Raw genomic sequence first — 21,578 nt, 5'->3', positions numbered from 1 at the left:
ATCTACCATGACCAGCCAGCCGCCAGCCTATATAGCTCGTCGTCCCCACCAGGCGGTCAATTAGTAAGCGCGCGGGGCCTCCAGGAAATCAAGCTCGTACAGCCCGTCGACCAAGTGCCCTTTGCCAACAAGTTCGCCGGTGCTGGCATCCCGGATGAAGCACGTGGTCCGAGTGAACTCCACGGTGTAGCCCTGTTCGCCGAGCTTCGACACAGAGGCGGCGTTTATGTCCAGACCGGGGGCAAACATGACGTCATGCAGCGCGATGTTGTCATGACGCACGGTGCCACACCCTTCTACGGTCAGAGTCGAGCCGTTGGCCATGCGAAGCTCCGTACCCTCCAGCTCAAGGACGGCGGTGATGTCAGAGAAGACGCCCCGGTTGCCTGCGGCGTGAACCGAAGCGCCAGAGTCCACTATGAACTTCACGTTGTTGGCATCGTGATCAGCTGACACTGGATTGCTGCTACTTCCTCCTGTGCCGCCTTGCATCATGAGCACTTCCCTAGCAGGTCTAGCAGTTAAATCTTTTAGCCTGTACACACACAACAATTAAAAGCACAGCAAGGAATCAGAACATTTATAATCTCATTAACACCAGTCAATTGCCTGTAATCAACTTAATTATATTTCAATTATATCACCATAGTGTCCAGTTTGTTTGTCAAAAGGCCTGATTGGAAAATAATAAGTTGGTTTCAAATTTTTGAAAGTAGAAAACTGAACTAAAGTTGGTGCTAATGTTGCACACTGCTAAAGACAGATGCCCCCTATATACCATTGACTACTTTGTTAAAATCCTTACCTTGACACATAGAACAAATGTTGTGATTGGATTCAATGCAGCTGTCATATGTAAATGTTACTGTAGAATATTGCTTTTTGAGACGCGAGATAGGAATATCAAGCATCTGCTTACTGACAGTTTGCTTGGCTTCTTTGGAGATATATTCACATAGGGTTTGATTTAGAACCTTAAAGTTTGATAACCAATATGCATGTTTGGGAACTGGCTAATAATAGGGATCGGATGGGTTCCAATATTAAACAGAAATTCTAGTTGGGGCTGCTACTCATTGCTGTAAACTGTATTTGACCCAAATGAAAGCGAAAGCGCAATGTTATATAGGTTATTTTCTACAATATGGAACATTTTGGTTACGATCCAAGTCCTTACTGCAACGGGCCGGGAGAAAAACAAACGAAGACATCATCATACTATTGACTATTGAGTGGCCTGGAGATTTTTGTCGATTATGTTTAAATATTTAGCAACAGGATAGATATGTGCTTGATGCATGTTTCCAAAACTCTGCTGGGGATTTGGGAAATCTGGCACCCATTTGTTTGCATCCATGCATATGGATGCATAGAGTTTGATATTATTCTATTCCTTGTCATGGGAAAAAGCTATTGTGGATACCTTAACAGATTTGCTCCAAAGCTATATGTATGGCTAGTTCATCATTAATCTAAATACATTATCACCTTAACCGAAAATGTACACATTGTTGCTGAAAGTGAAATAAAGAGAAGATATTAGGCATCTGATAATTAAGTAGAAAGAAAATAGCTATACAAAATTACTTACAAGCTTAGACTAATGCTATATGTACAAAACTGTTCCTACAGTTCATGTACAGCTCAGTAGCTAGCTCGTATAAATGAACTGATGGTTTAAATATATGGTTGCAGCGGAGTTGTATGCTACTGGATGTACGTGACTTCCGAACTCATAGCCAAAAGCTATTATTGTCGGATACAACCTCACAGGTCTGCATTATTAGATATGTTGATTAACGGAACTGAAACGTACGAATTAACCAGGCTTGTTATTGATGTGGTTATTAGTTCCCTTCTTTACAAATCATCAGCTTCCCCTGAAAGGCTGTAACCACTATCGCATTGCATATAGAGTAATATTTCAGTAGACGAAATGTGTAAAGGTAGTACGAACATTTCACTTTTCACAAATCAGCTTCGCCTGTCACTAAGCTATAGTATATATCTGCTCGATCTTGCACTGCTCACAGCTAGATGTTAACTTACTTAGCACGGCTGGCCGGGTTTCACGCATGCTTTCTATATTGGTGGTGAATATTTTTCCTAAGCAGTTCTATTCATCATTCATCATATCTACAGCTACATACACATTTAGAATTGTAAGGAGAGGTGCGTACTCGGCCATGTCACCTGCCCCAAGGCTGGCCAGTGTGAGATTATCCTTGCCTCCAAGACATAACTGAGGTAGACCGCCCAGGCCTGTCGCTCGCCGGTGATGGCTGACCGGCGGAGCAGGTGCCATCGGCAGCTTGGGGATCGGATTCGGAGGAGACGACTCAGAAGAGTAAGCCTCCATTACTCTTGGCGACGTGTTTATTTTCGAGGGATGAGCGAGACACGCAGGGGTCCAATAGTCGACGGACACTCTTGTTCTCCTTGGGCAGATCGTGCGCCGGCCCGGCGTGGGAGACACCGAGACTGGGGCCAGGGAGATTTTGCCGGTAATGCCCCTCTTGCATTGGTTGTTTCGCGCGCCTCCAGCCCGCCACATTTTTCACGGCCCGCCTCCTGCCTTCCTGCGAAAACTTTAGTCAGACTTCGTGGTTCCATGCACGAATGCAGATCCTTGGTTCCTCATCCTCAGGCCCCGTATAATTAATTCATATATTTTTCTGTAATAAAAACAATTAACTATTAACCAAATAAGCTATGTCAATGAAAAGATTGGTAGTTTTGGGGTAGTTATAAAATTCTCACACTTCTTCGACTCGAATAACAAAAGAAATAATTTGTTTTTGTAAAGTAAAATTAAGGTCTTTGCTTTTACTTATAGCATTCTTTCTTTTAGGTAAAAGAAAGAACTAAAAATAAAAAATAAGAAAAGTACTATTTTTTTTGAATCCATACCGAAATGGATCATTATGGATATTTAAAGAATTAATGATAAAATTCAGCAAGTGCTAGTTACAGTAAAAAACGATGTACACCTATGCATCTATCCCTAATAAAGAGTAGCCCCTTACACGTTCGCGATAAGTAGTATATCTCCCTTGCACCCTCGTATGCTCGCACATGTAGTACCCGCAGTACATGGAACCCGCGGGTTGCTTGTGGCACGGTAACCTTGTGCCCATAGTCATTTCCTCTGATTTGTTGGCGAGATGAGCTCCTCCTTTGTGAACGTAGAAATGGTAAGCCCTATTTTAATATGAAAGAAATGGAAAGTTAATTTATATATGTATACTTCTATAGAGTAATAAGCATGACGTGCATAGGGAAGATAAGAGATTTTCTCATATTTGTAGAATTTCTATGAATTCTTGGTATTTCTTGGTTGACCAATCCAAGAAGTCCAATACGAGGATTCTTCCAAACTTTGGCTGTAGATGGAATAAAATCCAGTAATTTCTGCAAAAAAATATTATATACTATTTGTAGGCATGAATCGGAGCAATAGTTTATTACATCAAATGGTTGACATTAGACTTACTGGATGTGGTATGGCGCAAATGTAATATCCATGTCTTCCCATCGTGTTATCATATGCGATATGTAGGCCGCAGCCCTCCTCACAGTCTCTTTGTGAAATTTGTTTCATTCCTTTTGTTTTTCCTTCTTTGTTTGAAATGGATTTAGGTAGTCATCATCGTCCTTCATCCATTTTTGCCCCGCATCCTGGCCTCGCAAATCGCTACGGGGTCAAGGTACCGGACCTTTTTCTTTAAAGTAATAGCATCCATTGTTTGCATCCTGTAGAATATAATGTATGAAAAATAAATATTTATGCAAATACAGTATTTTAGGCCGTAATATAAATCAAATTAGTATCAATGGGGCACTTACATGCACCAGAGTCAAACCATTTCAACACCATGTTGTTGGAGGCAGAACATGTGTTAGATGTCTTCAAAATCAAACGTGATATCAAAGATTTGTTTCCCTGAAATCTGAATACATCCGGATGGTGCGGAGCATATGGTTCTAAGCCTAAGTCTACATGCCCTTTTGTATCAATTATGCAGCCTCAGCATAAAACTAGGACAATCACTTAGTGCCCAGTCCGGTAGCAAGTCTTTTCCGTACTGAAACTTTAAAGGAGCATCGCTAAGTCTTGGAAGGTCATCAACCCCAATGTTCCTTTTGTGCTCCGTGTCAGTGCGGGTTATGGAAAAGCCCGACCGTCTGCTGGCACTAGAATTTGATGGATTATCCTTTGACTTAGCCTTCTTTGCCTTTTCATTAGACTTCTTTTGTGAGGCATGCCATCTATTCACAATTTCTGACTCTTCCTTGTCATTTTGGTAAGAACGCAACACTTGAGGCAACACTGATCGGGCCAGCGAAGCCGGGACCAGTGGAATATGCTCTCGTGATCAGGCCAGTGGCGGAGCTAGTGGTGATACCGGGGCCTGTGGGGATGGCTCTTGTGGTGGTGGTGATATCGGGGCTTGTGGCGATGGCTCTCGTGGTGGTGGTGATGTTCGAGCTGGTGGTGATCTCGAGGCTGTTGGTGATGGATCTCATGATTCTGGAGCCGCTGGTGATGCATCTCGTGGTTGTGGTGATGGCAAGGCCGGTAGTGAATGCTCTTGTGCTGCCCCCTGCTCTTGTTTTTGTGGTGCTGGCGAGATATGGTCCGGAGCAGCCAAAGGTATCTGACCGACCAGTAAGATATCTCGTTTATGCCATAGAATCGTACTGCCGACACATTCTCCAAGGCAACTCTTTGCATCTGCAATGGAGATGTCTATCTCGTTATCCTCATAGCTTGATTTCAAGAGGTGCTCCACTTGTACGCATGCATATAGGGTCGGGATCGGTTTTCCCTTAAATAAACCCCTAGCCGGATGCACTTGCGCCTTGGCAGCTTCCTTTGTCTTTCTAGCTCTGCCGACCGGATAGAACAACAAGCAGGGAGTAATACTCGTTATGGTATCCACCGGGTATGGCTGAGCTGTGGTCAAGGCGGCACTGCTTTGTACACATGCTGAACTCGCTTGGCCAAGTACCGAAGGGGGTATGACCACCATCTGTCGCTGTCCCACCTCTTGCAACGGGTCGAACATAAGTAGCCCCGACTGCTGCTACTCCGCAAGTGTTGCCATGAACAAATCCTTGAACCTTGCTTCCATTGCATTCTCTGCTGCTGCCACTGTTTCTTCTTTATAGCGGTCATGGCTCTTATACCAAGCTCGGTCCTTCTCGAAAACCCATCCTTAATGCTCAACTTAGAAGATAGGCCTCTGACACGGCCTCCATGCTCTTTGGCCCCAATGGCTGTACTGAGCACATCCTTCTCCCTTTGGAGTTTGAACAGACCTTCTTTCTTAAGCTCAAAAAGTTGTAACATTTTTTCTGACACCACTTCGGTCTCGAGTTGATCAAATTTTGGTTTCCCTTCAACTATCTTTGGCTTCCTTGCTTCAAGCTACCGCCATCCACATTCATCCAAGCCTTCATATGGGTCGGGCTGCCCTGTAGGTATTGCCGCCTCTCTTTCATGCCGCCAGTGGTCGACCTTCCTTTGGTACCCACCAGGCCCAAGGTGGACTTTTTGTATGTTGCTTTGTGCTAGTTCTTGATTCTTCTAGCTTAGGGCTAGAGCTTCTTCAGTGGTCTTCTGTCGAACAAACTCTCCCCATTGTACTGGTGTGATGTCCCTGTAATCTGCAAATGGTGTTCAACCCTTCTGGATATACCGGGTATTCAATTCACTCTTCCACCGGCGGAATGCTTCACCTAGCATCTTCAGATCATAATGCTTTACTTGTTCTCTAGTTCCTCTAGGCAGAATAAAAGTTCTGCTCAACAGTCTTGGCAGAATAGGGTGTGGATCAAACGGATCGTGCCACTTGTTTCCTATCCACGCCCCTTGTCCAACCCTGGGGCCATCCTCATCCCCAGATTCAGCATCGACGTCAGACTAGTCCTCCGCAGATTGGACATCGACGTCGGCCTCATTCTCCCACTCCATCTGGGATGCAATTTGTTCAAGCTCGTCTTGTGGTGCGACATCATCCCTTCGTGGGGAAGATGACAACGAAGGATCCATCTACCACTTCTACACTACATAATTTTTCACATTTAAATTACATTCGCATTTAAATTTCACATTTTAATACACCTTCACATTCAAATGAAAAAAGTAACTAACTCATTCATGAACAATTTCACATTTCAATTACAATTATTTTAAATAAGAACCAATTAAATATGAAGTATACATTCAAATTATACATCATTCGAGTGTCTCCAATATTATTTTAAATTTGCTAACATTCTCAAATTTGAATGGAAAAAAGAAATAACTACTATAATAAAAATTAACTAACTCATTTGTATACTCATCACATTCTGTTATCGCCATAAATTAACAGGGTTAATTTATGGGCCGAAAGCAAGATGAGCTAAAAACAGAAGATTGAGGAATGCTTGTAAATCGGCTCCTGCGTGAGCATATGGGCCACATTGACAGTGTATCTTTAGATTTAGTTTAAGGTTAGAGATAGAGTCCAATCGGGACAAGATTAGTTTAGATTGTTTCCCAAGTCTCCGGACTATAAATATGTATCCTTTGTTATTCATGAAGAAGAGCGTCATCACGTCTCACAACAACAACAACTCTCGGCGCATCGCCACCCCTAATCCTAGGGTTTCATCCAAGTAAGTGCCATGCTGCCCTGATCGCTTCCTGCGATCAGGGCAGCGTAGATCTTGCTCTTACCTTGGTATTACTCGTACTGAAGCGTTTTTGATGGCGAGTAATTCTAGTTATCCTGATGTTCGTAGCATGGCTTTTGGTAGATCTATTACGCTTCATTGCTTATCATCTACGAATATCACGTTGTTTCTGTGCTGTCACGTTTCAATCTTATGCTAGTTCTTGTTGCATAGAATTAGTCGCACAGAAGCAACACTCTGCTTCTTTTATGTTTAGTAAATCTAATCTGTTATGGTTTGCTCTTATTTTAGGAGTTGGCGTAATATCTGCTAGGTTAGGCCTTGCAAACGGATTGGACGATCCGGTGGCGTAGTAGATGCTTTATCTTGACCTTGATAGGGATTGTTCCGGGAATCGGCTCTTGCTAGTTCTTAGGCCTCTATTTTGGGTTATGGTCTAGTTGTCTGTTACGTTCATTAGGCCTAGTTACGTGTAGGATGTTCCGATCTAGCAGTGAAGCTTTTACTATCGTGGATTAGATTAGCTAGATTTAATTGAAGCAGCATTACAATTATTCGCTTTATTCGTCGACATCTGGATGGTTACAGATCCAATCTGACACCGGGACTCGATCGGCTCTTTAAAGCCAATGCAAGAGTCGTCCCGGGGAGCCGACCACGGCTCGGACTTACGTTTACACGTGTCTTTGTATGCAGGAAACTGTTCGGAGCACGTCTACACCCTCCTGATCGGGTATAGGTCAGGTGGCACGCCCGGTTTTCCACAAAACCTCCGGGCGCGTGACTGGATTGCGGGCCGTCGACGAGGGAGCAGTGCCTGCCAGCGCCCCCAGCAACCTCCCGGCTCTTCGTGTTGCCCGTCGCTGCTCGCCGGTGGGTTTCGACCGACAACACATTCTGGCACGCCCGGTGGGACCACTCTTCTCGGCAACAACGTCCACTGCAACAATGACTGGAGCTCAAGATCAAGAATCCGCTCCCAAGCCCGTCACGTATGAAGAGCTCTCTCCTGAACACAAGAAGAAGTATGATGAGATCAAAGCTCTGCTGGAAGCCGATCTCATCGGCTCTTTTGAGAGGACCCGCAACCATGGCATCAGGTGGAAGGGGTTCTCGCCTGAAGGCGCTCTCGACAACGTGGACCTGTCTGTACCATCAGAGGAGCGCACCAGGGCCCTGCGTCAGGAGATGAACTACATGGTGGCCCATGCACTTCATCGGCACTCTCAGAGCTTGATGAACGACCTTGAGCACATGGCGCACCGCGTCATCCAGGAGATAATCAAGAACCAGTACTCTCCATCGAGGCCAACCCTGGGGAGTCACACAGAGGAAGCTGCACTGCATTCTAGGCCGCAACTGCCATTCTCATTTGCAGCTCCCAGACCACAGAGCTCGCCGATCTACGTCGTCCACAAGATCGGCGGTGATCCTGGAGAAGGCCAATTCCTCACCGAGCCACCCAAGGAGATCCCGCACGGCTACACATGCGCCTACATCCCAGACAGCGTCAGTCCAGCACGCTCGGTGCAGATGGTGAACCCAAGAGCTTCTGGAGCAGACGCAGAGAAACAAGCGTTGCTGGCAAAGTACGCTACTGGGCCGAATGCTGAGCCATCGACCCCAGGAGTTCTCAGTGTGGAGCAGGTCAGTGCAATACTGAGAGACCAGTTCGGCATCCTGCCCAAGAGGAAAGCGATCGGCTATTCCAAGCCGTATCCAAGTGATTATGACTTGATCCCACTGCCACCCAAGTATCGGCTTCCTGAGTTCACCAAGTTCAACGGGTCAGAAGGAGCCAGCTCCATCGAGCATGTGAGCCGATACTTAACGCAGCTTGGGATGATCTCAGTATCGGATCCATTGAGGGTCCGGTTCTTTGGCCAATCCCTGACAGGCCCAGCTTTTGGATGGTATGCATCACTGGCTCCGGATTCGATCCGGACTTGGAGGCAGCTTGAAGATCAATTCCACACCCAGTACCACTCGGAGGCTGCTGAAGCTGGAATTGCCGACCTCGCCCAGGTCAGGCAAAAGCGAGGAGAGACCGTGTCGGAGTACATACAATGCTTCAGAGAAGTCAAGAACCGATGCTACTCATCGCGCATCACAGAGAAGGAGGCAGTCGATCTGGCTGTCCTCGGGCTTGCTAAGCCGATCAAGGATGCGGCTTTCCAGTTGGATTTCACATCTCTGGCTCACCTGGTGCAGAAGCTTACAGCGTACGAACATTACCATCCTGAGCTGTACCAGGACAAGTTCAAGCGCCATGTAAACATGGCCCAGGCGGATGAATCTGACGACTCTGGCGAGGAGCAAGAAGTAGCCGTGGCAGAGTGGACCCTGGGGGCAAACCCTGTCCCGTGCAAGTGGGTCAAACAGCAGGGGCTTGTGAAGGGCTTCGAGTTCGACGTGACGAAAGCAGAGCAGATATTTGATTTGCTCCTCAAGGAAAAACAGCTGAAACTCCCAGAGAACCACATGCTACCGACGCCACAAGAGCTGCAGGGGAGGCTGTACTGCAAATGGCACCACTCGTTCACTCATGCCACGGGTGAATGCAAGGAGCTGCGTCGACAGATCCAATCGGCTATCGAACAAGGCCGATTGATCCTGGCTCAACACACCATGAAGGTTGACACGAAGCCCTTCCCACCGGTTAACGTTGTGGAGCTGTCAGACTTCGGATCCGAAGGCCAGGATCTAGCATTCCAGATCAACATGGTGGGACCTGTGCGCCGCCATAACAAGCAGAGGAGAGAGGCCGTTTCTGGCAAACGGCCGCAAAATGAACGTGAGTTGGAGCAGCAACATGTGACTGAAGAGCAAGTACGTCATATCCGCAATCAGCTCCCAGCTTCTAATCGGCTCCTGGAGAAGTACCAGTACCAGTACAAGCTGTGCCGCCGACGCGAATCGGAAGAAGACGAGTACGAGCACCGCACGGGAAGGACGTTGGGAAGGCGCCAGGCTATGCGCGACCACTGGCATTGCCCGTTCTTCAGGTATTGCTGGAACTCCGGCATGAGCCGATTGCCTACTATAGATGATTGCTTGGAGTGCAGGCCTCGAGGGCGCCACCAGGATGAGACATCGGTGTTCCGGCGCTTGGGGCCCAGAACACGTCAGGACAATCATGTGAGGCGACCATCCAGGGGAGATTCCGAGCCAGAAGAAGAAGACAGATACCATCGCCCACGGTGGTGTCCTGACGGGCTGAATCGGTCGCAGAAGCGCAGAGTACAGCGCTTGCGCAACCTGGAAGAGGCAGAAGCAAAGTACCTCGACGTCCTGAGGAAGGCGCGTCCGGATCTCGCGGAGCAAGTCAGGCAACCGCAGAGGGAAGAGAGGCGACCTCCAAGAAAAGAGTGGCGCCCCAAGCAGACAAAAGCCGATGAGAAGCCATCAGCTGATGTGAACATGGTATTTGTGCTCCCATCGGAGTTTCGAGTACCCCAACTGGAAGAATCGGCCATCGCGCAGCTGGATCTCGGCCCACGGCCAATCATTTTCGAGAAGCCCAAGGAGAAGAGCTACAAGCACTTGAAGGGGTTATATCTCAAGGGCCTCATCAACGGCAAGCCTGTGAACAGGATGTTGGTCGACACTGGCGCTGCAGTCAACTTGATGCCGTTCTCTGTGCTGCGCCGATTGGGTCGTTCTTCTGCTGATCTGATCAAGACCAACGTGATGCTCAATGACTTCAACGGACAACCATCAGAAGCAATGGGGGTTCTTAATGTGGAACTGACAGTGGGCCGCAAGACTGTACCGACATCGTTCTTCATCGTTAACAGTAAGAGTACATACACGGTGCTGCTTGGAAGGGACTGGATTCATGCCAACTGTTGTATCCCCTCCACAATGCATCAGTACCTCGTCCAATGGGACGGCGATGAAGTAGAAGTGGTCCCTGCAGACGATTCCTGCGAGGTCTCCGTCGCGGATATGCATGCTTGGGATGCAGAAGGACAAGAGCCGATCTCAGGGATCACCATTGAAGACTGTGATCGGATCGAGGCGACAAAAAATGGATTGAGGCTAGTCTTATCCACTGGCCTCACAGAGTAAATGCATCCTGGCATGCCACGGGATGTAATAGAAATAGAGAGGCCGGTCCCGGCGACCGGCCCCAAAAAATAGGAAAATCCTGTTTGGGTTCGGAATTGTTACATCATGTACACACGATGGCCTGCTCTGGCAGTTGGCCACTCATCGACTATTTGATTTCGAATTATAATGGAAGTGTAGAGGCGGCCAGCCCACGCGGTTGGCCAAATAATTTTTCTTGTCATCTCCCTGTGTTTGCCGCTGATCTTGCAGACAATGAAGACCCGCCTGCGTTCGCAGCTGGTTTCTCAGACGACGGCAAACTAGGATACGGGTTCACGTCAGCTGACGATTTGGAAGAAGTTGACATTGGTCCTGGGGATAAGCCACGGCCAACATTTATCAGCAAGAAGTTGGATCCGGTCTTGCGTGAGGAGATGATTGCATTACTGAAAGAGTATCGGGATTGTTTTGCATGGGACTACACTGAAATGCCCGGTCTGGATAGAAGCATCGTCGAGCATCGGCTCCCGCTCAAGAGGGGATTTCGGCCGTTTCAGCAACCAGCACGTCAGATGAAGGCCGAAGTCCTAGAGGAAGTCAAGAAAGAAATTGAGAAGATGTTGGATGCTGGGTTCATCAGGCCGTGCCGGTATGCAGAGTGGATCTCCAGTGTGGTGCCGGTGCAAAAGAAGGATGGCCGATGGCGTATCTGCGTCGATTTTAGAGATCTCAACAGAGCAACTCCGAAGGATGAATACTCGATGCCTGTTGCAGAAACATTGATCGACGCCGCTGCTGGCCACAAGATGATGAGTTTCATGGACGGTAATGCCGGTTACAACCAGATCTTCATGGCCCCGGAAGACGTGAACAAGACTGCGTTCAGAGTGCCAGGCGCAGTTGGCTTGTTCGAGTACTTGGTTATGACCTTTGGACTGAAGAATGCCGGTGCAACGTACCAACATGCCATGAATTATATTTTTCACGATCTCATTGGCAGATTGGTAGAAATTTACATTGACGATGTTGTGGTCAAGTCCAAGTCGGCTGGGGGGCATCTAGAAGACCTGCGCCAAGTTTTGGAACGAACTCGAAGGTTTGGGCTCAAAATGAACCCAAAGAAGTGTGCCTTCGGTGTATCGGCCGGTCAATTTCTGGGATTCCTGGTGCATGAACGGGGAATTGAGATCGGCCTAAAGAGTCAAGAAGCTGTGAAGATGATGAAACCACCTACTACGAAGAAAGAATTGCAGAAGCTCATCGGTAAAATTAACTTTGTCAGATGGTTTATCTCCAATCTATCTGGGCGTATCGAGCCGTTCATGGGTTTGGTGAAAATCAAGTCCGATGATGAGTTTCGCTGGGGGGCAGAACAACAGCAAGCTTTCGATGAACTCAAAGAATATTTGTCAAACACTCCAGTGTTGGTTCCTCCTCAGCATGATAGGCCGTTTTATGTGTACCTATCCATGGGTGACACTTCTATTGCTTCAGTGTTGGTTCAGAAGCATGACAGCCAGGAGAGGGTGGTTTTCTACCTCAGCAGACGCATGTTAGACGCCGAGACCAGGTACCCTGAAATCGAGAAGCTTTGCTTTTGCTTATACTTTACATGTACAAAGCTTCGTCATATTTTGCTCTCGGCGGAAATAATTGTTATATGCAAATCGGATGTCATAAAGCACATGCTGTCGGCTCCTGTCCTGAAAGGCCGACTTGGAAAATGGATGTTTGCATTGTCAGAATTCGATATCCGATATCAGCCTGCAAAAGCAGTCAAGGGACAAGCACTGGCGGATCTTGTTGCGGACAGGATCAGCACTGATATTGCTGCGGTATTTATTCGTGCTTGGGCTATGTTCTTTGATGGATCGGCTTGTGATGATGGGTGTGGTGTGGGAATTCTGTTGGTCTTGCCTCGTGGGGCGACTTATTCCTTTTCCATCAGAATGACTGCCCCATGCACCAATAATTTGGTGGAATATGAAGCCGTTCGCAAAGGGATGGAACTACTCCTTGAAGCTGGAGCAGAGGCGGTGGAAATTTTTGGGGACTCAAAATTGGTGATTTCTCAGCTCACGGAGGAATATAGATGTGAGAGTGAGGCTCTTTTCCCGATATGGATGCAATGCCGTGAGTTGATGTCACAATTTAGGTACATCAATTTCCACTGGATACGCAGGACTCTGAACAATGAAGCCAATGATTTGGCACAGATGGCTTCCGGGTACAGGGAAGCAGCCGATGGAGTCGACGTGGAGGTTCAGTTTCTTGAACCCGGAGACTGGAGAGCCGATATCTTCAATTACTTGAAGGATTCAGCTGGGGGGGGGGGAACCCAGAAGGATAAGACTCAAGGCCATGAAGTATGTCCTGATAGGAGATGACATGTTCTACAGGACCTTGGAAGGACTACTGCTCAAATGTCTGGGGCCTTCAGAGTCAAATCGGCTCTTGCATGAGGTTCATGAGGGATCCTGCGGTACGCACCAATCGGCTCATAAGATGAAATGGCTGATTAGGCGATCGGGTTATTACTGGCCCACTATGCTTGAAGATTGTTTCAAATATTACAAGGGATGTCAAGCATGTCAGAGGTTTGGCAAAATTCAGATAGTGCCAGCATCAGTGATGAATCCTATCATCAAACCCTGGCCATTCAGAGGCTGGGGCATGGACATGATTGGACAGATCAACCCGTCGTCTAGCAAGGGTCACCAATGGGTCTTAGCTGCCACAGATTATTTCACAAAGTGGGTAGAGGCAGTGCCCATGAGATCAGTAGCATCGAGAGATGTGATTAGCTTTGTCAAAGAACACATCATCGACAGATTTGGGACCCCCCAGACCATTACGACCGATGGAGGATCGGTCTTTATATCAGAGGAGTTCAGAAAGTTTGCCGATGACATGTGGATTAAGCTGATCAGATCATCTCCGTATTATGCCCAAGCCAATGGACAGGCTGAAGCATCCAACCAGAGCCTTATCAAACTCATAAAGAGAAAGATCGATGAATATCCTAGGCGCTGGCATGAGGTGTTATCAGAAGCTTTGTGGGCATATCGTATTTCATGTCATGGGTCCACCAAGACGTCGTCGTACCATCTAGTCTACGGCCAGGACGCTGTGCTACCATGGGAAATCACGGCTGGATCAAGGCGTGTTGAGTTTCAGAATGATCTATCTGCCGAACAGTATGCAGCCTTGATGAACAATAATGTGGAGGACCTGACAGAGCTAAGGCTTTGGTCGCTGGAAAAAATCAAAGAGAACAAAGCTAAAGTTGCCCGTGCATACAACAAGAAGGTCAAGCCAAAGGATTTCCAAGTTGGAGATTTGGTTTGGGAGGCGGTATTGCCATTGGGAACTAAAGACAAAAAGTTTGGTAAATGGTCTCCAACTTGGCATGGGCCGTACAAGGTTGATCAGGTTTTGCCTGGGAACGCATACATGCTCGAGGAATTGGACGGTGTCAAGTTTCCTGTTGCTGTCAATGGTCAGCATCTCAAGAGGTATTTCCCGAGCATGTGGGAAGGCGAGTAATGAAAGCCGATGACATCCATCTGGCTATATCACGTCAGGCCAACACGTTGAGTTGGCCAGTAAAAAAAAAGGAGAGTCATGAAAGGCCAACATGTTGAGTTGGCCAGTAAAAAAAAAGAAAAATCATGACAGGCCAACACTTTGAGTTGGCTAGTGAAATATATGAAAAGCAAACAGCCGATGTGTGACCATCGACTTCAGGTGTTTTTAAAGAACAGTTACGAGTTTTAAGTTAACAGGCAGTACTAATTCTCTCTTGAGCCTATCTACTGGTTCAGGAATTCCTCTATGGCATGGATGGCTTAAGTACGGACGACGTCTGCTCGTGCTACAATCGCTTCGTCATCCTTGTCATCGCCTGTAACTATCTGCCGACTCAAGGTGCTGATCTCTGCAAACTCTGTTTGTATCTGCTTGGATATTTCCTGGGTTTCTTGCTTGGAGTTTGCGATGGAGGTTTCCTCGGCCTGGATGAGTTCTTTGGTGGTGCGGACCTTTTCTTCAAGTTCCGCCAGTTCTTTCTTCAGGAGGTCGAGTCGGTTCATGTTGGCAGACACGTCAGCTTTGATATCTAGATTTGCTTTCTTCTGGTTGAGGGCCTTGCACTTTTGGGTAATGTCAGCTTTCAGAGAAGCTTGAGAGCAACGTGCTTCCATCCTTTGTTGTGCTTTACTGACTTCTATCCGAAAGAATGGGAGGTTGCTGGCTGACCAGAGCTTGATTTGCAATGGTTCTGGAAGTTGGGGTTCTATTTGCTCGAAGGTGTTCTTTATTTTGCTGGAATCGTCAACCAGAGCGGTGATTGGAGCAGACAGGAGATCCTTGATGAGTCGAAGCTGATGTGTCAAGTTAGCCGATTGCTGCAGAGATGATGTTTCTGCTCCAGGGACAATCAGACCCATTGATGCTGGGTCGAAGGAAAGCAAACCTGAAATGTCAAAGCTCTATGGACATCTCTGGAGTTAGAACAATGTGCATTTATGAAGTTATCGGCTGGTTCATAATTGGTTTTGTAATGTCACCTGTTCTGGAGAAGAAGTGTTGGTCGGTTCAGGAGCAATCGTCCTATCAGAGCTGGTATTAGCGTCAAGAGCATCGACTGTATCAGCTTGTCCTTCGTTTGTATCCATCAGTGCATCAGGAGTTGCAGCTGTCTCGTGTTGATTCAGGCCTTCTACATTGGAGGTTTCTTCAGCTGCATCCTAGAAATAGAATTATAATCAACCAAGGTACATATGTATGATATAAGTTCTTGAATGATGAGTTACCTGGTTGGTGTTGGACTCTGATGGACTTGGAGGGGATGGTACTGGTTTCTTGATGACACGCCTTGTGATCATCTTCCTTTTCTTGGTCAAGACTCGGGGGGCAATGCTTGCAGAAGTTTGTCTTCGCTTGGAAGCCGACTGGAGTAAGTCTGGCTGAATAGTCATTATCACTTTCTTCATTGGTGGTGATCCTTTGCAGAAGAGTACATTAGGAGCAGTTGGAAGGAAGTGAAATGGCTCCCCAGTGCTGGTCATGGGTTCTGGACCATCTTGTTGCTGCTGACAGGATGAGCAGGTAAAGGGATAGAGGACTTAGGAGGAATAAAATGCATAAATTCAGTACCTCTTCCTCGAGGATTACATATTCAGGATCGATTTGCTGCAGTCGAGAACTTAGAGCCTTTCTGAAGACATGAGTTTTCCACATGTTCCACCAAGTATCAAAGCCGATTGATGAGGAGGTGAAAGACAAATCGGCTGGTATTGAAATGTGGAGATTGTCAAACATGCTGTAGCATCTCGAGCTGGTGAGACCATCAGGCAGATCGGCTCTGCTCTCCACCAAGTGGTGAATATGGAAGTGGGGAGGGACCTGTCCTAGGCCAAATTGCCGAGCTGCTATGACTGGTTGGTAAGATTCATAGCCTGGTTTGATGATTCTATTAGAAGTGCTGATGCCAACAGGAAGGAAGCTAGGTCGAATCATCAAAGAATATAGATGCCGAGTGCTGTCATCATCGGCAAAGCTATCTAATCTGAAGGCAGTTGGGTTTTCGAAGGATTCAGATTCAGTAAATGAGAAATATAGGGGATTATCTAGTCCTTTGTAGAAGACTCTGAACCAGTTTGCTGCATCTGCTGAATTTAGTTTACTGCCAGGAAGACTGAATAAAGCTTGGCCGTAACTGGTACATCTAATTGGTTTGCCATTCTCATCGGGAAAGGAGTTCTTGGTTAGGCTTTGGAAGTTGGGAATATGGTGCTGGAAGTACAGTTGTGCCCACAACTGGATAAACCACCAAGGGCCTCCAGTTCTCAGTTTCTTGTGGTTGAGCAAGTTAGATGTCATCAGATGGAGATATCTGTATGTTTCTCCAAGAAAAAGTTTCCCTAGGCCGGTGTGATTACCATGGGCCAGGTGATAGGCCAAAGGGAGATAGTTCTTGGTTGGAGCTAAAGAAGGGCCACAGAAGATGAAGTGCTCTAGCCAAAGATTTAAGAAGGCTGTGTGTTCCTTCTCAGTCACTAGACCTTTTGTTTTCATGTGCTGACTCATGTAAGTGCCCTAGTTCGTGCAGTTAACCTTGGAAGAAAGCTTGAAGGGGACTTCTGCCATTTTCTGAGCAGCAGGATTAGGGGAGCTAATGTCTAGTCCAGTGATCATGGTAACATCCAGCAGAGTAGGGGTCATGGGTCCATGACCAAAGAGGAAACAATTCAGAGCATCAGACCAGAAATAGCCGATGGTTTTCAGAAGATTTTCATCTTTGTCAAGGGGTGACAGTGATAGACTAAGTGCATCGGCTATGTTCAAATCCTGCCATAAGGGCATGTGAGCTTTTGCTACTCTGCTGTACCATGTAATCCAGCTCTCAGGTGGATTAGGCCAGGCTCTTAAGCAGTCGGCCCAGAGATTCAAATCGATGTTTTGACTCACAAAAGGAATCCTATTTGCTTCACAAGAGATCAAATCTATGGGGTTTTCATGGGTTTGTGGGCCAAGATAGAAAGATTTTGGATTAGAGGGATGCGGTAAGAGGATGTCTGACACCTGAAGTTCAGAAGTTCAGAAAATATGCGTATGGTGTCATGTTTCAGAGTTTCAGTTTCAGAAACTTGGTAAGCTGAAGAAAATTAAAAAGGGTTGGGCCGAATATTACCTTCAGGCCGCAGATTGCCGTATCATCGGTTGCAGAGCTTGTCGTTCGAGTTGCAGAATCTGCCATGGTACAGATCTGTCGACTTAGGGTTTGCTTGCTGTGGGCTCTGATTCGAATTCTGGCTGCTTGGAGAGTTCTTGCTCGGATTTGTAGAGCTTAGTTTTCGAATTGCGTTCGGATTCGAGAGTTCGTCGAGTTCGGTTCAGACTGGAAGTATTATTCTTCTGCGGGTTGCTTCTAGTTTGAATTTCGTCGGCTCTTGGATATTTATGGAAGCCTGATGCATTGCCATCGGCTTTTTGGAAGGTAAAACAAAGACATGAAGTTGGGGAAACTCGATTTCATTAAAAGGAAGGTTTATTACAAGGAAAGCCGATTTTACAAAGGAATCAATCCTTCGGCTTTTTGATCCTACTCCTACGATACTACTACTACTACTGTTCGTAGGTACCTAGTACCTACGACGCTTGGGGCTTCGGGCCGGCATATCCCCGCTGCTGTCGTCGTCGCTGCTGAAGGCGCTGCTGCCGCCTTCAGACCCGGAGTCGCTCCAGCCGTCGTCATCGCCACTGTTCTCCTCTTTGCTGTCTTCCTCGGAGGACCCGAGGAACCGGAAGGGCTTTCCGCCCATCGGCTCGTCATCATCAGAGGGGGAGTCGATCTCCTCTTCCGAGGAAGAGTCAACTCCGTCCGACGAAGGTTCTTTTTCCTCGTCCTTCTCCGACTCCTCTTGGAACAAGAGCCGGAGGTCTTCTCCTTCAGTTGTGGGCTCGTCCTCCTCGGAGGCGACCCCGAAGTCGAACTCCTCTGCGTCCCAGTGCAGAGGAGCCAGCGCCTCGTAGGCCGCTATTGGGTCCCACTCCGGGGTCGGCTCTCGGCTCTCTGGGATAGAGTCGATGGAGGAAGCCGAGAGGGAGGAAGAAGAAGAAGAAGGGGAAGAGGAAGAAGAAGAAGAGTCTCCGAATGAGTTGGAGCCGGAGGAGGAAGAGATGGCCATGGCTGTTAGAGGATTGGGGTGGTTTCTGTGCTACTGGCTTTGGGAAGAAGATGGACTTTTGCTGTGAAGAAGAGCCGATGCTGAGGGAGGTTAAATAGTGAAAAGGGAGAAGATGGATCGGCAGTTTCACATTCTACGAGGAGCCAGTTGCAGAGACGTTGCGTCTTCCTTGGTGGTTGCAGTATGTTTAATGAACATTAACGGGAAGATGAAGCGACGAATTGGTTTTGGAATTATCATTGCCAAAACCAGGGGGCATGTGTTATCGCCATAAATTAACAGGGTTAATTTATGGGCCGAAAGCAAGATGGGCTTAAAACAGAAGATTGAGGAAGGCTTGTAAATCGGCTCCTGCGTGAGCATATGGGCCACATTGGCCGTGTATCTTTAGATTTAGTTTAAGGTTAGAGATAGAGTCCAATCGGGACAAGATTAGTTTAGATTGTTTCCCAAGTCTCCGGACTATAAATATGTATCCTTTGTTATTCATGAAGGAGAGCGTCATCATGTCTCACAACAACAACAACTCTCGGCGCATCGCCACCCCTAATCCTAGGGTTTCATCCAAGTAAGTGCCATGCTGCCCTGATCGCTTCCTGCGATCAGGGCAGCGTAGTTCTTGCTCTTACCTTGGTATTACTCGTACTGAAGCGTTTTTGATGGCGAGTAATACTAGTTATCCTGATGTTCGTAGCATGGCTTTTGGTAGATCTATTACGCTTCATTGCTTATCATCTATGAATATCACGTTGTTTCTGTGCTGTCACGTTTCAATCTTATGCTAGTTCTTGTTGCATAGAATTAGTCGCACAGAAGCAACACTCTGCTTCTTTTATGTTTAGTAAATCTAATCTGTTATGGTTTGCTCTTATTTTAGGAGTTGGCGTAATATCTGCTAGGTTAGGCCTTGCAAACGGATTGGACGATCCGGTGGCGTAGTAGATGCTTTATCTTGACCTTGATAGGGATTGTTCCGGGAATCGGCTCTTGCTAGTTCTTAGGCCTCTGTTTTGGGTTATGGTCTAGTTGTCTGTTACGTTCATTAGGCCTAGTTACGTGTAGGATGTTCTGATCTAGCAGTGAAGCTTTTACCATCGTGGATTAGATTAGCTAGATTTAATTGAAGCAGCATTACAATTATTCGCTTTATTCGTCGACATCTGGATGGTTACAGATCCAATCTGACACCGGGACTCGATCGGCTCTTTAAAGCCGATGCAAGAGTCGTCCCGGGGAGCCGACCATGGCTCGGACTTACGTTTACACGTGTCTTTGTATGCAGGAAACTGTTCGGAGCACGTCTACACCCTCCTGATCGGGTATAGGTCAGGTGGCACGCCCGGTTTTCCACAAAACCTCCGGGCGCGTGACTGGATTGCGGGCCGTCGACGAGGGAGCAGTGCCTGCCAGCACCCCAGCAACCTCCCGGCTCTTCGTGTTGCCCGTCGCTACTCGCCGGTGGGTTTCGACCGACAACACATTCACACAAAAAAGAATGCACTAATTTAAATTGCTAATTACAAATCGAATCGAGGACACATGCTTAGCAAACAATTTTATCTATAGCTAGTGTATACAAATATTTGAATAATACATTTACATACAAACAATTTTAGTTTGCAATTTTATGTGTTTTCTAATATTTTCACTACTAATTTACTTGTTAATCCACTAATTGATTTACTTAATAATTCACTAACTAATTTGCTTGACATTTTAATTGCTAATTCACTAACTAATTGCAATGGAAAAAATAAAAAACAAGATTTTACCTGAGGCAGGCGCAGGCGCGGGCTGAGATAGAGGCGGGCGCCGGCGGGGTGGAGGCAGGCGCCAGCGCGGGGCGAGGCCGAGACAGACACGGGTCGAGATGGATGTGGGTCACTGGTGGACCGGGCGCTGGCGCAGGCGTGGGTGGCGGCGCGGGCCGAGGTGGAGGCGGACGCGGGCCGCAAGCGTAGCGGGTGCAGGCGCGGGCGCAGAGGCGGCTCGCAGATCCAGAGCGGAGGCAGAGGTAGAGGAAGTAGAGGAGGCGCGTGGGGGCAGGGAGGAGGAGGTGGTGGTGGCGGCGCAGATCCGCGGTGGGGTGGTGTGCGGTGGCGGCAGACGAGCTGGGCCGGGGCAGAGGGGAGGAGGAGGAGCGGCGGGAGGAGGAAGAGGAGCGCGGGAAGGAGGAGGAGCGGCGGCGGCGCGGGGAGCACGAAAAATTTCAGCATATTGTGATATGTAGAACATAAAAGAAATATCAAAATCACATTGCAGTTTATATAATGAATAAAAGTATTGAAACCACAATGAGTACATAAGTCATACTACTATCTCATACAATTTAAGGCTAACTTTATGTTTTCCACACTATTAAAGACTAAACATGTTGAATTGTATTTTTTTGCATTTTTCAATAGTTCTACAAGTCATTACATGCTTACGGTAAAAATTTCATGTTTTTTTGAAGTATTTTGCTATTTTATTTGACTTAATGAATTTTTTGAATAAATTTGAAAAATATTTGTAGAGGCGGGTGGGGGGCTCACCTGTCCCTACAAATCGATTTGTAAGGGTGGGTGGGGGCATCACCCACCCCTGCAAATAAATTTTTAGGGGTGGGTGAGTGTGGTAGAACCTCCCGAATTAATCCGGCTCAAGTGCGCTAACCATCACCATAAAGGCAATTTCGGCTAACACACACTTTAAATGGAGTAATCTGATTGTCCTGTCGGGTAACATCCCGATTTAACCACTGGAATTTCGATCGAAACAAAGCATACTAGATACCCGCATGAAGGCGAGCCCAGAGTTTACAACGTTCCACAACTTTACATCACAGAGTCTTAAACTGAAATAATATTACAACCGAGTTCGAATTCATAAAGGTACTTCAAGTTCGAAAACATGAAAATAGTTTAGAGTTCAAAAGCAGCAGAAAACAAACAAAAGTCTAATCGACGATAAACGATGTCATGATGAAGCCCGTACATGACATCACTCGGAATTTTCATCATTAGCTGGGGACGGATCCCAGTCCACCGACCAACCAAGAGGAAGCTTGCATTACCAGGTCAAGCTAGCTATTTGTTCCCCAAACATCTCACCTGAAACAAAGTTGAGCCACAAGTAAGGCTGAGTATACTAATACACAACAAAGCTTAC

At 47.0% G+C, this 21,578-nt stretch overlaps 1 protein-coding gene across 1 annotated transcript; it reads right to left on the bottom strand.

The window, feature by feature from the left end:
• Nucleotides 1-60: 60 nt before the first annotated feature.
• On the bottom strand, nucleotides 61-3,525 carry LOC120645604. The gene is made up of 2 exons (XM_039922385.1): nucleotides 3,494-3,525; nucleotides 61-535 (listed from the first exon to the last, which is right to left on the bottom strand). Exons 1-2 carry the CDS (start codon nucleotides 3,523-3,525, stop codon nucleotides 61-63), a joined length of 507 nt encoding a protein of 168 aa, XP_039778319.1.
• Nucleotides 3,526-21,578: the final 18,053 nt, after the last annotated feature.

Source organism: Panicum virgatum, chromosome 8K (assembly GCF_016808335.1).
Source record: "Panicum virgatum strain AP13 chromosome 8K, P.virgatum_v5, whole genome shotgun sequence".
Lineage (NCBI taxonomy): Eukaryota > Viridiplantae > Streptophyta > Magnoliopsida > Poales > Poaceae > Panicum > Panicum virgatum.
This window is presented reverse-complemented; position numbering and strand designations above follow the sequence as displayed.

What these genes read in the sequence shown, in the direction of transcription:
- LOC120645604 (XM_039922385.1), bottom strand. Translation starts at nt 3,525, where the DNA reads ATGGATATTACATTTGCGCCATACCACATCCA. An exon ending in TTTGCGCCATACCACATCCA is followed by an intron (nt 536 to 3,493) that starts GTAAGTCTAATG and finishes GTGTGTGTACAG; the next exon opens with GCTAAAAGATTTAACTGCTA.